This window comes from Antrostomus carolinensis, unplaced genomic scaffold (assembly GCF_000700745.2).
Source record: "Antrostomus carolinensis isolate BGI_N321 unplaced genomic scaffold, ASM70074v2 scaffold9298, whole genome shotgun sequence".
NCBI classification, from domain to species: Eukaryota; Metazoa; Chordata; class Aves; order Caprimulgiformes; family Caprimulgidae; genus Antrostomus; species Antrostomus carolinensis.
Window position 1 is genome coordinate 37,471 of NW_010331183.1, and position 13,369 is coordinate 50,839.

General features: G+C 48.2%; 1 protein-coding gene across 3 annotated transcripts; it reads left to right on the forward strand.

Annotated features, from left to right (window-relative positions):
* Positions 1–4,535: 4,535 nt before the first annotated feature.
* On the forward strand, positions 4,536–12,223 carry LZTS3 (leucine zipper tumor suppressor family member 3). Of its 3 annotated transcripts, none has more exons than XM_029086261.1 (4): positions 4,536–4,985; positions 7,069–7,899; positions 11,513–11,837; positions 11,892–12,223. In XM_029086261.1, exons 1-4 carry the CDS (start codon positions 4,536–4,538, stop codon positions 12,221–12,223), a joined length of 1,938 nt encoding a protein of 645 aa, XP_028942094.1. The 3 variants fall into 3 exon arrangements, with proteins under 3 accessions (XP_028942094.1, XP_028942095.1, XP_010171454.1); XM_029086262.1 differs by having other exon boundaries at positions 7,069–7,629; positions 7,762–7,899; positions 11,513–12,223; XM_010173152.1 differs by having other exon boundaries at positions 11,513–12,223.
* The last annotated feature ends 1,146 nt before the right edge of the window (positions 12,224–13,369 follow it).

A 13,369-nucleotide genomic window follows, 5' to 3' on the forward strand; every position in this document is an offset into this window, starting at 1 on the left:
GAGTTTGTGTTCCCATGGGAGGGAGATGGTTATGAGATTTATGGAGGAGAAATGTCCTGGGGAAGTTTTTAATCATGCATTTCTCCAAACCTGGAAGGAGGAAAAACAAAAAAGACCCTCCAGCTCTGCACCAGAACCTGGCAGTGTTATTTCTTACCTCATTATGCTCAAAATTTGATTTCACAGTCACCTGAGGAGTGACCCCAGTAAAACCTGCCTGGGAACGGCAGCTGGCCAGAAGACACTAAAGTGTTGTTCTCAGAAAAATGGCCCTTTTTGGCAAACAAAGCCCTACTGTCAGGGATCTGTTGGCACTTCTGGAATCTCCTTAATAACATACTTGTAATGCTTGTCCATATGCTCTGTTTATCAGGTCCTGGGTTTACAGTAAACATAAGCTAATAACTTCTTTTTTTTTTTTTCCAGAATATTTTCTTGGATGATTTCCAATTAAAAGAAAAAAAAAATCCAAAACACAAAAAAAAAAACCCCATAGAAAAAAGTCCATTTTCAGAGTCTACCCCTGTGGTGCAGCTTTGATCCCATATCCCAAGAAAACTACCTGAAGTCCTCTTGCTTTTAGGTTATTGGTGCTGGATGGGAATGCTGGTTCAATGTTCCAGTGGGCTTGGGATATGGCCCCATGGGGTCCCCAAGGGCAGAGAAAGAACCTGATACTCTGCTGGTGAAGACCACTGATGGAGATACCATGGGGTTGAGCAGGCATCTTCTTCCAAGGTGTCCTGGAGGGTATTCATAGAATCATAGAATGGTTTGGGTTGGAAGGGACCTTAAAGCTCATCCAGTTCCAACTCCCCTGCGTTGCCATGATTCTGCCCAGGCTGTGACTCTCACTGGGCTGAGGACATTTGCCTTCACTGCTTGTTGTTGTGTTGGCTTTTTTTTTTTTGAAGGATCAAACTTTCCAGTGACCTCATCCTGCCCTCAGAAAGTCAATGTAAATGTGCAAATGTCACTGTGGAATTTACCCAGCGAGGAAAAGGTAACCTGGATTTCTCCTCAGCTGGCTGAATGGGGCCAGGGAGGACAGTGTGGAGGCAAAGCCTCCCTCGTCTGGAGCTGAGATCTTCCAGTACATCCCTCCTGTGGTGGTTGGTGTCCCATAATAAAGGACATGGCCTATAAAGATCTCAAAGTCACTGAAAAGCAGGTTATTCCTAAATTAGCAGAACAAAAAGTTTTCCCTTGACTAATAAAATCTGAAGGCACCATGGGTTGAGTGTGGCTTCAGACGGGCAGTCTCCATCCTCATCATCACTCTGTAGCTCATCCAAGTCTCCAGGTGCCCAGCAGGCACCTAGATTAATCCCTGGACATTGTGCACTCATGAACTGTCTGTGGTCTTGCTCAGAAAGTGCCTTTAGGGTGCAATGGGGAGCCATGAGCCTTTGAGTCCTGCTCCATGCGTTGGAGAGAGATGTCTCCAAACGTCACGTGCCAGATGCATGACCAGACCTGGACACTCCTCTCTGCTGGTGGATGTTTTGTTGCGATGTTCTGATAAACATTTACGTGTTTTGGTTGTAGTGGGTCCCTGCACTGCACCGTCTGATGTTTGTGTGATATCCATTTGCTGCTTGGCCTTTAGACCTCAACCAGTGTGTGACATGGAGTCATCTCTGTTGGGGGACAAAGGTGCAGTCTGCAGGAAGGTCATTAGCAGTGACTACAGAATGTTCACTCAATGCTCATTGCTTCATATTGCTGGTGATTCAGCAGGGCAAGTCCCCTGGGGATCCTCCTTGGGTGGGGTGATGTGCAAGGGGATGGAGAAGGTTACATCACCAGGCATGATCTCCTCTGCTTGTCCCCTGTCCATGATGGGGCACATCTGGTGTGTCTCAGACCATGGAAGCTCCTTCACATCTGAACAGCAGTTCAGCTGGGATGGTGGCTTTCACCACAGCACCTCCTTACATAACTTTTTCCCTCTGTGACCACCTCGATGCCCTGCTCTGCCCCAGAGGAGCTCTCCCAGCTCACTGTAGGTATCAGCTTTGTGTCCTCTCCCTTTGACCCAGCAGTTTGCTATGTCTTATCCACCAGCCCCCACGACACTTGGGCCATATTTTGGACAGGGCAGCTTCTTATGAGAAGTTGAGGACACTGGGAAAAGGGAGAAGGCTAGAGGAGATGCCTGGCAGAAGCCTCCAGGAACACAATTTAATAAAAGCGAAGTGGAGCAGCACAGCCCCTGCTCTGACCTTTTTAATTTCTCTTCTCCATTCTATTATCTGTGCAAATAGCAAGACCCCGTAAGGGACCACGTCAGAGCTGAGCTCCAGACCCAAGCCAGCCCTCCAGGGAAATAAACCCAGCTCTCCTGCTTTACTTGGGGAGGGCTGATTTAACATCCCTTCTCCAAGAAGATGGAAAACCCCATTGAAATGGGGATTTTCTCCCTCTCCCCGACCTGCTGGCCCTACCTGAGCCCCCCATCACTGAACCTCTCTCCAAAGGGCATCACTTTTGTTATCCCCTCTTTTATCTAGGGAGAAACCTGCCCCTAAATCCTGCTTTAGTCCCCACACTGCCAGGGTGGTTTATGCTCAGAAACCTGGAAATGAGGTTTGAGCAACCTGGTCTAGTGGAAGGTGTCCCTGCTGCTGGCAGGGGGGTTGGAACTGGATGAGCTTTAAGGTCCCTTCCAACCCAAACCAGTCTGTGATTCTATGATTCTATTCCTGGGATTAAAAAGAATCAAGCAGTCTTTCTGGCCCATGGGGGACCAAGCCAATGAACTCAGTAGGGTTGGATGGACATTGGTCAACTAAGTGTCTACATCTGTCCAGGTGCCATGACCCTGCTCCTCCAGGCTTGGTTCAGCTGTGCCTAGTCTGAAGGTATCAGAGACGTCTGCACAGAGATGAGGCAGGACTCCAAGGAGATCTGAGCCTTCCTAGAGTGGCACCGGGAGGACACAAAGACCCTCCCAGGGGCCTGGACACTCTGGCACCAGTGATTGAATTGAGCTGTGAGAGTCCTTCCCCAAATACAGAAACCTCAGAATTCATTGCAATCACCCAAACTTTGCAAGGCATCTTCTCCCTTCCCTCAGGTAATGTCATCCTCAGCTGGTATGGGTTCAAATTCTCCATTATCTAATGAGGCCACCAGAAAAAAAATTGTTGTGGGTCTTTTTATTCCCTTAAATAAGATTTTACACCTTTGTGGGGCTGATTACAAAGGATTGAGGTAACACCTCAGCAGAGGGAATGGGAATTGTGGGGAATACAGTCACTCTCTTCAAGATCTCCATCTTCTGCTGCAGCTCAGTTCAACATGGAGCAGTTCCCCAACACTCATGTTTTATGGGTGCACCCATCAGGAAAAACCCAGGGGGTTCTGTAACTAAGGAAATTCTGTTGAGAGAAATAAATCCAGGTTGGGTTTTTTGGTTCTTTCCCCCCTAGTCCCAGTCCATGCTGGGACATGACTGCAGAGGCTTGATCACCCTCAGGGAGGTAGTGGGGCAGTGCAGACCATTCCTGATGGGTCCAAGAGTGCAGAAACAGCTTGATTTTCAGCTGGGACTTTCAGAAGGGACTTTCAAAAGGCTTTTCAGGAAGCTATAAATTGTCCCTGTGTGAAACCTGTCTTAGCATCAGTAGCTCTGGACCTTGGCTGCCTCAGTTGCTAATAAATTCATCACCGATGCAACAACCAGAATTTGCAGAATTTCCCCAAAACATGGACGTGAATAGACATGGGAGCTCACAAAGCCAGAGCTGAAATCGCAGGACTGGGGTTTGTGATGGTGATGGAGCTCAGGAAGAGCTTCTAGACACGTGAGGATTGGTCCTAATGTCTTTCACCTGGTCAAAGACAACTTTTAAAACCATTATCTGCATGTTAGCCACTTCCCATGGGCTCGTTTTGGTCAATCCAAGGCACAGTCTAGGGAAGAATAAAATGGAGTAGGGGAATAAAGGCTTAAAAGAAAATTTAGGATGACACCTGGACAAAAGCATCTTTTAAAAAACTCAAGTCCATGGGACAACAATCCCAAGGAAGAGATGGGAAGTGTGTTACTTAAGCCCTGTTGAATCATCCCTAAAGGATGTGCTGGAGTGAGGGATAGTGTCTGAGCCTACAGATGGAGCAGGGCTTGGAATCCTTCCAGCCCCATGGCCACACAAACTTGTTCAAACCTGGGAAAAGTGACAAAAAATAATTCAAGCTTCAGAACTGCAATTGTTTGTGTCCAACTGATGCTGTAGAGTTGTGCCCACTAAAACCCATGCAACCCCCTCCCCTGGGAGCACCCAACCCTTGGACTGAGAGGCTTAAGAGCAGATGTTCTGCAGAGCACTGAGTGGGATTTGGGGGTTGGGGGTCCACACCATACACTGAGACATGTCCTGGCATCAGCCAGCTCAGAGATCTGCTCATCTCTGCAGGATGATGATCTCCAAAGGGTATGGTAGATAAAAGACCTCTCTTTAACAGTCCTTTCCTTCTCCTCCTTCTCCCAGTGCCACTGACCTGTGCCTCCAACTCACCTCTGTGCTGCCATGGCCACGCTAGAGACACTGCCCGTTCTTAGTGACCCAACCTACCCAAGCCCGGAGAACTTCCACAGTTTTAATCCCCGGCCATCCCAACCCACCTCCCAGAGCACCATGGGGAGCGTGGGCAGCGGAGTCGCCAACGACCAAGAGTTTGCCATGAAGAGCGTGGGGACCCGGACGCAGAGCAGCGGTCGGCAGATGGAGGGGTCTCGCAACGGGTACTCCACACGGGAGATCTCCAACCGCTACTCGGGCGAGGAGAAGACATACAAGTCAGAGAAGGTCTCCAATTCTCTCTACATCAACGGCGACCTGCGCAAGAGTGAGAAGGTGAAGATGGATATCTGTGGGAACGTGACCACCAACAATGAGAAGAACATGCCACCTCCTCCCCAATACCGAGAGCCCAGTAACCCACCAAAGATATTGCCAATCTCCGGCAAACTAGACCAGGTGAGAATCCCCATCTCCTGGAGCAGTGTGATGACTGTGGAAGATCAGGAAGCCTTGGGCAATGGTGCAATCCTGACAGATAGTCTAATTCTTACTGTGTAGATGGTATAATTTTTATGTACAGATAATACAATTCTTCTTACTTTCAGAGGGTTGAGAGAAGGGGAATGTTAGTTCTTGAGGAACCAAAAAGCATGAGCACAAGGCTTCCCCAGCTAACCTTTCAGCTTGTTTAAGCTGTATCTGTTATTCCAACCTACCCGAGATGCTGTGCCTACCTCCCAGATGGATGGGGAGGGAGCTGGAGTCAGCTCTCATTTCTGTAGTTCCAGCATCTGAGTCCCACTCTTATGTTTGGTGCCATTTATAGGCAATCTCCAACAGCCCACTGCCACCCAAAGTGTTCCTTGAAAGCAGCTATGAGCATCTGTTCCAAATCCCAGTGTCCCTTAGGAAGGATAAACTGACAAGGCTTGAAAACTACCCATGTAAGCGTTATCACCCATCCCAGCACAGTCCTCATGGCTCATACCAGCTTCAGGGAGCAAACATCTCCCAGGCCTGGAGGAGCAGAGCCCCAGAGCCACCAGTGTTGTATATAACCTGCTGCTCTGCTCCAGTGACTCCCATAATTTGTGCCTTGGAGATGCTGCCTCGTGTGATATTATTTCTTCAGCGTTTGGTGGCCTTGTCTCCCGGGTTGTTAATCCACCAGGCCCTGTAGTCCATCTCAGTCCTGCATGTCAGGTGCCAGGTTTTTGGTTTCCAACATCACCTGCTCACCAGGGCTCGTTCTCTTTCTCCTGGAAGGCATTTTCAAAGCATCTTTGCTAATACAAGGTGCCTTCCTTTGGCTTAATTTTCACCTGAAGCCCAACCCACAGTAGGGGAGACTCAATACCATTTTGAGGAAAAAATTGTTTCTGTAGGTTCATCCACGGGGTGAGGAATGTGCAAGGTTTTAAAATCCTCTCTAAATCCTTTACAGCTGCAGTCCATTCTCCCCCCAGCATTGCTCATGGATGCAGAAAACACAAACACTCCATTGAAGAGCAGCTTCAGCATGTTACTTGCCCGGTGTTGCTGCTGGGTTCACAGCTCCTACCTATTCCTGTCCAAGAGTAAGCAGGACATGATGTCCACACAGGGGAGAGATCACTGCCAGCAGGACAGAAATGTGATGCTCCTGGGGTAGAACAGCTGCTAATCCAAGGGTTCAATTCAGTTTTCAGCAAAAGGGAAATGCACCCTCAGCATTAAAAGTCCTTTCAAATATAATCTGCCAAAATCTAAGAGCTGTTTTGATCAGGTCTGGTGGGCAGGTGTCAGTGCTCCTTCCTACAAAGAGCACTAAGAAATGAAGGAGTATTCTAGGGAAAAATCACACAGATTTGGGGTGAGTCATAGAATCATAGAACATTGTGAGTTGGAAGGAAGGGACCCACAAGGATCATGGAGTCCAACTCCTGTCCCTGCACAGGACAATCCCAACATTCACACCATGTCCCTGAGGGCCTTGGCCAAATGCTGCTGGAATCTTGTCAGGCTTGGTGCCATGAGCACCTCCCTGGGGAGCCTGTTCCAGTGCTCCACCACCCTCTGCCTCAAGAACCTTCTCCTCATGGCCAACCTCACCCTCCCCTGCCACATCTTCCTGCCATTTCCTCTGCTCCTGGCATTTGTTGGTGGCCAGAGAGAAGAGATCAGCGCCTGCCCCTCCTCTTCCCCTTGGGAGGAAGTTCTAGACCCCCATGAGATCTCCTCTCAGTCTCCTTTTCTCCAGGCTGAACAAACCAAGTGACTTCAGCCTCTCCTCACACCCTTCCCCTCTAAATCCCTCACCAATCTTGTCGCCCTGTCACATCAAGTCAAGTTGGGTTGTTTTTTTTCAGTTGGGGCAAGGGAAGACAAAGACCACAGGTCCCTCATGTTAAATCCCAAATGGCCCAGGATGTAATAAGGCTGAGAAATACGGAGCTAACCCAAGATGTCTTAGCTCCATCAGCCCCAGCCGTGTGTCTTTTGTGTGTCGTTACCAAGCTTCCTGCTATGTTTGATGCGTGGTCCTTTTTCCTTTTTGCAGAGCAATGAGCCCTTAGTTAGACCCTCAGCCTTTAAACCAGTAGTTCCTAAAAACTTCCATTCCATGCAGAACCTCTGCCCGCCGCAGAGCAACGGGGTGACAGAGAACAGAAAGAGTTTGAACCATGCCAACAGCAATAGCCCATCCGCACCTAAAAGTGGACTCGACAAGAGCAGCCTTAACAGGACTACAAACCAAGTGGGGGGCCTTTCAGATTCGGGCCGTAACTCGTTAACGAGCCTGCCCACGTACGGGACAGGTTACAGCCAACACGTGGGTCCAATGAGCGCCTCCACCAGCCACATCAACCGCATCGGTACAACCTACGTGGACAAGAACATTGTGGGATACAACGGGATATCTACCTCAGACAGTGGGCGGTCTTCAAGCAAGAGCACCTCTTCGTTCAACAGACTGAACCATCTCAACGAAACGATGCCTTTCCACTCGCCTTCAACGGATGACATCATCCAAGACCTGGAAGATCGGTTGTGGGAGAAGGAGCAGGAGGTCCTCCAGATGCGAAGGAACTTGGATAAAAGCGAAGCAGCCATCTTCCAAGTGTTTGAGGAGAAGCAGAAGATCTGGGAGAGGGAAATGGAGGACCTGAGGCAAAACTATGCCAACAAATTGCAACAGGTCTCCAAAAAGGCACAGCGGGCTCAGCAGGCCTTGCAGCTCCAAATCTTCAAGCTCCAACAAGAGAAAAAAAAACTTCAAGATGATATGGGACAACTCCTCCAGCAACGAGAGGAACTGGAGAAGAAATTTGTGGCTTTCAAGAAGGAACAAGCTGAGTTTCTCCCAAAGATTGAAGAGACCAAGTGGGAGGTAAGAGCTTTGTTGTAACAGACCCTGAGTCAGGTTTTTGCTGAGGGCTCGGAGAGCCCAAAATACCTCACAGTGGACCCCACAGACAATGACTATGGGTTAGTGGTCTTCATGTTACTTCAGTCACCTCTTCATTTGTCTAAGACCCCAGCCTATAGTTTTGAATTAAACTAAAATGAGGGTAATTTTTTGTGCACACTTCCTGTGCTGGTTAATAATTGGCTTCCCAGTCAGGTCACTCCAACGTGTGACATTTCAATCCAGGTTTCAGTGAATACAGGTCTTTCCATACAGGTATTTGTGCCTACCAAAAAAATGGGGTTAAGTCTATTTTAATTAAATTCTTCTAATATCTGCGCTTGGGCAAACTTTTGAACCTGCTTTCCAAATATTTGATTTGCTTTTTTATTTCAGATGTAAAGCAAATGAGCTAAGAATGACAGCGACAGCCAAGTCTACCTCATGCTTTCCACTGCAGCACACTGTTTGCAGTCCCTAATAAGTTTTATCTCTCTTAAAAGGCTGAAAGGCAAATTCCTCTTTCTAGTTTTCCTTTTGAGTCTTGCAGATTTTTTTTCCTACTGTTTCTATTTTTAGAACATTTTAGCAAAGTCTGTTTGCATAGCCAGAGCTAACATATTTTCTTTTCAGTTTGATCATGTGAAGAATTTTAATCCTTCCACAGACTGGCTAGAAACTTCAAATTTATTAAGAGTGAAGAAGCAAAACGTAGTTCTAGAATCAAGAAGACCCTATTCTGCTAATCCTGATGGAAAGTCAATGGAGCTGGGATTAATTAGGCTCTGGAATGTGTTATTTGCAGATGTTCAGTAGAGCTTATTAGAGGCTTGCTGTAAAATCTCTGCAAGCTACAACCCAGAACAAGCAGGCTGCATTGTCCCACATGATACCTCCTTTTGGCCAGCTGCTCTACCCAGGTCTTTTGTGTCTTCCAACACGTTGGGTTTGCAATGTTCCCTGATTTTGCACCAGTAAAATTGCAGATGGGTTTTTGATTTGATCATTGACAGTGATGTCGATGTAAAAATAGGGATTCAGCTTGTGGATCAAGACACCCAAAATTTGCAGACACCTACATTTGCTGACTTGCTCTCCAGGCTCCATGGACTGTATTGCCTGGATCTCCACAGCACCCAAGTAGAGACCTAAATTTAAGTGGTTTAATCTGTAAGTTGATTCCTATCCAAGCTGTTCTTCATCACGTATTTCTCTGCCTTTTGGGAAGAGCACTCGGCCCATGGAGAGCACTCGCAGTAAATTGTGTAATTTTTTAGCTCAGCAGTAACTACACCACCTTAACTACAGCTAAACCAGCATGATAATGGTTCTGCATCTGCTGCAGACAAGTGCTGGTGTGTATGTGGGTACTCACAGAGTTAGGTCTGTATGGGGAACCACCACGGCTGTCAGCTCCACGAAAAGCTTCTACCATTAGGAAGTGATTAGGTACATCCCCTCGTTCTTCAGCCACTCATAGTAAGAGCTGGACTGTCCCAACAGCTGAGCTTCAAGGTCTTGCTCAATCTTATACACCAGGTAGGGCCTCTATAGAAGAGAAAGGTGAAGCTTACAATGAAGGCAATGGAGAGTGGAGTTTGTCTGAGGAGAATTGACCCAACTGGCCCAGAACTGCAAGGGATCTTGCAGGTATCACGGGAGGGAGGAAAGGCCAAGCATTTCATGTGTGACAAGAGACAGGAGCTTCAGAAGGATGGGACAGCCCAATCTGAAGGTGGCTACTAAGTCTATTTTTAATTATGCCTATCCTCTCTGATCACTGATGGTTCCTTTGTGCTGCTCCCCAGCCCAGACTCCTGCCAGCACAGACAGAGACTGTTTGTCTCCACAATCATCCACAGTAGACAGAGCAGATCTGCCAAGGCAGAGCCATGAAAACCACAGAGTTCAGAGGAAAATGAGGGTTTGGTCATTTTTACGGTTCACTTCCAATACTCAAACGTATTCATGCACCTGTCAGCTTTGGTGGACTACAAAGGAGCAGAGGAGTGTCATATTGAATGGTGACACCTACGTAATGCAAATACACACTGCAGCAAGGGTATTTCCACCAGGCTTGTGTACCCTACCACATGGGTGAGACCTGAGCCAGGCAGGAGAAAACCTGAACCTCCAGTGCCCAAGGACAGTGTGTGGTAGTCACGTTTCAGCAAGGGTGGGTTGAAGCTCTGTCCTTGATCTTTGGTAGAGGGGTAGAATTCTATTCAATTCTCTTCATTGAATAGAATCACAGAATCGGTTTGGTTGGAAAAGACCTTTAAGATCATCAAGTGCAACTGTAAATCTAACACTGCCAAGTCCACCACTAAAACATGTCCCTAAGCACCATTTCTACACGTCTTTTTGATACCTCCAGGGATGGTGACTCCACCACTGCCCTGGGCAGCCTGCTTCAGTATTTGACAACACTTTTGGTGAAGAAATTCTTCCTCACATCCAATTTAAACCTCCCCTGGTACAATCTGAGGCCATTTCCTCTTGTCCTCTCCCTTGGTCCTTGATTGAACAGACCCACCCCCACCTCTCTCCACCCTCCTTTCAGGGACCTGGACAGAGGCACAAGGTCTCCCCTCAGCCTCCTTTTCTCCAGACTAAATACTCTTCATGCCCTGCCCCAAAATAATTAAATAGGTACCAGTCCCCAGTGAACACTAAAATTTAGTCAACTGAGTTCTTCAGGAATCTTTGGGGAGGAAAGCATCATAGGACAAGTAAGTAGTACCTACTGTCTCTGCATCCTGTCCTACACTCCCCATGCTTGGGGAGAGCCTGGATGGTCTCTTGGGTCTGAGATGTTCCTATCTCAGGCTTGTTCAAGGTCCAGATCCCATTGAAGTCAGTGAGAAAACTCCTGCTGAGTGCAGAGGGTTTGGGGTCAAGCACCACAGGCTTGTGGTTAGGTGAGTAAGATGAATGCAGGGAGGGAAGCATCAGTGCCCACTCACCACTGGTGAGGACCACAGCCCTTCACAGAATCACAGAATCACAGAGTTGCCTCAATTGGAAAAGACCTACAAGATCATCCAGTCCAACCATGAACCCAACACTGACAAGTCCCCTATGACTAACCCATGTCCCTCAGCACTGTGTCTACACGACTCTTCAATCCCTCCAGGGATGGGGACTCCACCACTGCCCTGGACAACCCCTTCCAATGCCTGACAACCCTTGCAGCAAAGAAATTCTTCCTCACATCCAATCTCAACTGCCCTTGGTGCAACTTGAGGCCATTTCCTCTTGTCCTCTCACTTGGTCCTTGGTTGAAGGACTTGGTTGACTTAGCTTAGCTGTTTGGTTAACTCCAGCTGGGAACAGCATCAGGTCCCTGAGAGCCAGGAATAAACACCAAATTTCCCCCACAGATGTGGGGACAAGCTCTCAGTCTTGGGCATGGTCTGGGTCCTGGTGAAAGCTGGAGCTTAGTCCTTGAGCCCTGTCGCTGGCTCTCCCCTCCGTTACCTGAGCCTCCTGCCAACACGAGGCCACACAGACATTTCATGGGCAGCGCAGGGGACAAGCAGTGGTGGTGGCCCCTCATTGCCTTTCTCCTGCCTCATGTATGCTCTCCCTGCAGGTATGCCAGAAGGCAGGTGAGATCTCCCTGCTCAAGCAGCAGCTGAAGGACTCCCAAGCAGACGTCTCCCAAAAGCTGAACGAGATCGTGGGACTGCGGACGCAGCTCAAGGAAGGTAAGAACTTCCTACGGGAGAAGGAGGAGCAGATCCTGACCCTGAAGGACTCCTACAGCTCCAAGAGCGTCAACTTGGAGATCTGCGAGAGTGAGCTGCAGCGGAAGATGAGTGAGGTCCAAGTGCTGAGGGAAAAACTGAACCACTGTGAGCTGGAGGTCTCTGGCCTGAAGAGGACACTTGCCAGCATGGGACCTCCAGGGCCTTTTGGTGGAGACCTTGGTGAGAAGCTGCGGGACCCACTGGCCTGTGAGAGCGACGAAGCCAAGATGCAGAGACAGAGCGAGGACAACGTCAACACACTGCGGAAGGAGGTGGAGCGGCTCCAGACGGAGCTGAAGCTGGAGCGGCAGCAGCGGGAGCAGCAGGTGATGGACTTTGAGGAGGAGCGGCGCACGTGGCAAGAAGAGAAGGAGAAAGTCATCAAGTACCAGAAGCAGCTGCAACTGAACTACGTTGAGATGTACCAGAAGAACCAACTCCTGGAGCACAAGGTGAATGAGATGAACACAAAAGCCACCAGCCCTCCACACACCGAGGAGAAAAAAACATGGACTCCCTCCAGACTCGAGCGAATAGAATCCACCGAGATCTGAGGTGGGACCAAGAAAATACAAACAGAATATTTTTTAATTGCTGTGCATGTACTACCTACTCAAGCCAGTGATCTTCCGAAGGATAATACGCTCCCGTAGGAGCGGTGGGACTCTGCTCATACCAAGCTCCATCACCCTTACTCTATACTTCTGTGCTCTGTAGGTAAAATAACTGTGGATGTGCGTTGGTTTTCTATCGATAATCCGACATCTCTTTTGGTTTTGGTTTTGGTTTTGTTTTTTTCCTAGTACAGCTGGTGAGAGTCAACTGGCTCTTTTGTCATCTGCTGTGACTGTTACTTTTCTAGAGGCTGCCATCCCCTCTCCTACAATTCACCCCTCTTCGGTTGGTTGGTTTTGGAGGGTTGTATTTGGTTTCTTTGGTTTTCTAAGAATTAACGTGCAGCAAAACGGTTCAAAATGGCAGGGTTGGGGGGTTTTTTGGGGGAGTTGGGTTTGGGGTTTTTTTTAAGAGCATTTTTAGCCACATTGGCTAATGGAGCAAAGCTCTTGGGATCATGAGCAAACTCACTGTTCTGCATCAAGTATCCTGTCTAGACGATGGTCTTAGTGAAGTCAGTGAGAGGTTGGCCACTGATTTCAGTAAAACCAGACATAACTCTACTAAATGACTCCCTCTTGCCAGCCCATGGCTAACATGGTTGCAAGAGGTTAGGAAATCCTTGAGGAGCAGGATGAACCTGTCCTGGTAACAAAAGCCAACAAGGAATGATCACCCAGCAGGAGCTTCTTTGGAGGCTCAGCAGAGCTTGACATAATGCTGCGTTTTCATTTGGTTGTGGTTTCCTTCTGCAGTTCCATTTCCCTCCTGGGTTGTGACCAACCTCTCACCTCTGCCTTGGTCTCCCTGTTCTTACCATATAATCAAGCTGGCTACAGCCAGAAACTAAAAATTGGAAATCCAAGTTAGTTCCCCTTCCCAAGAACTCTCTTACTTCCCAAAGTCAATGGAATTAAGGTTTGGAGAAGCCTCCAAACCTGCGGGATATTTATACAAAGAGAAGCTTTAGCAATTTGCCCCAAGAGTGGGCAATTGTCCTACTCCATTCCCCAATGAACGGTGCTTCGGTGTGTCCTCTCAGCCCAGGGTCTTCTTAAAAAAACCAACATCTGAGCCTCACTCAG

What these genes read in the sequence shown, in the direction of transcription:
- LZTS3 (XM_010173152.1), top strand. Translation starts at nt 4,536, where the DNA reads ATGGCCACGCTAGAGACACTGCCCGTTCTTAGTGACCCAACCTACCCA. An exon ending in TCTCCGGCAAACTAGACCAG is followed by an intron (nt 4,986 to 7,068) that starts GTGAGAATCCCC and finishes TCCTTTTTGCAG; the next exon opens with AGCAATGAGCCCTTAGTTAG. An exon ending in TTGAAGAGACCAAGTGGGAG is followed by an intron (nt 7,900 to 11,512) that starts GTAAGAGCTTTG and finishes CTCTCCCTGCAG; the next exon opens with GTATGCCAGAAGGCAGGTGA.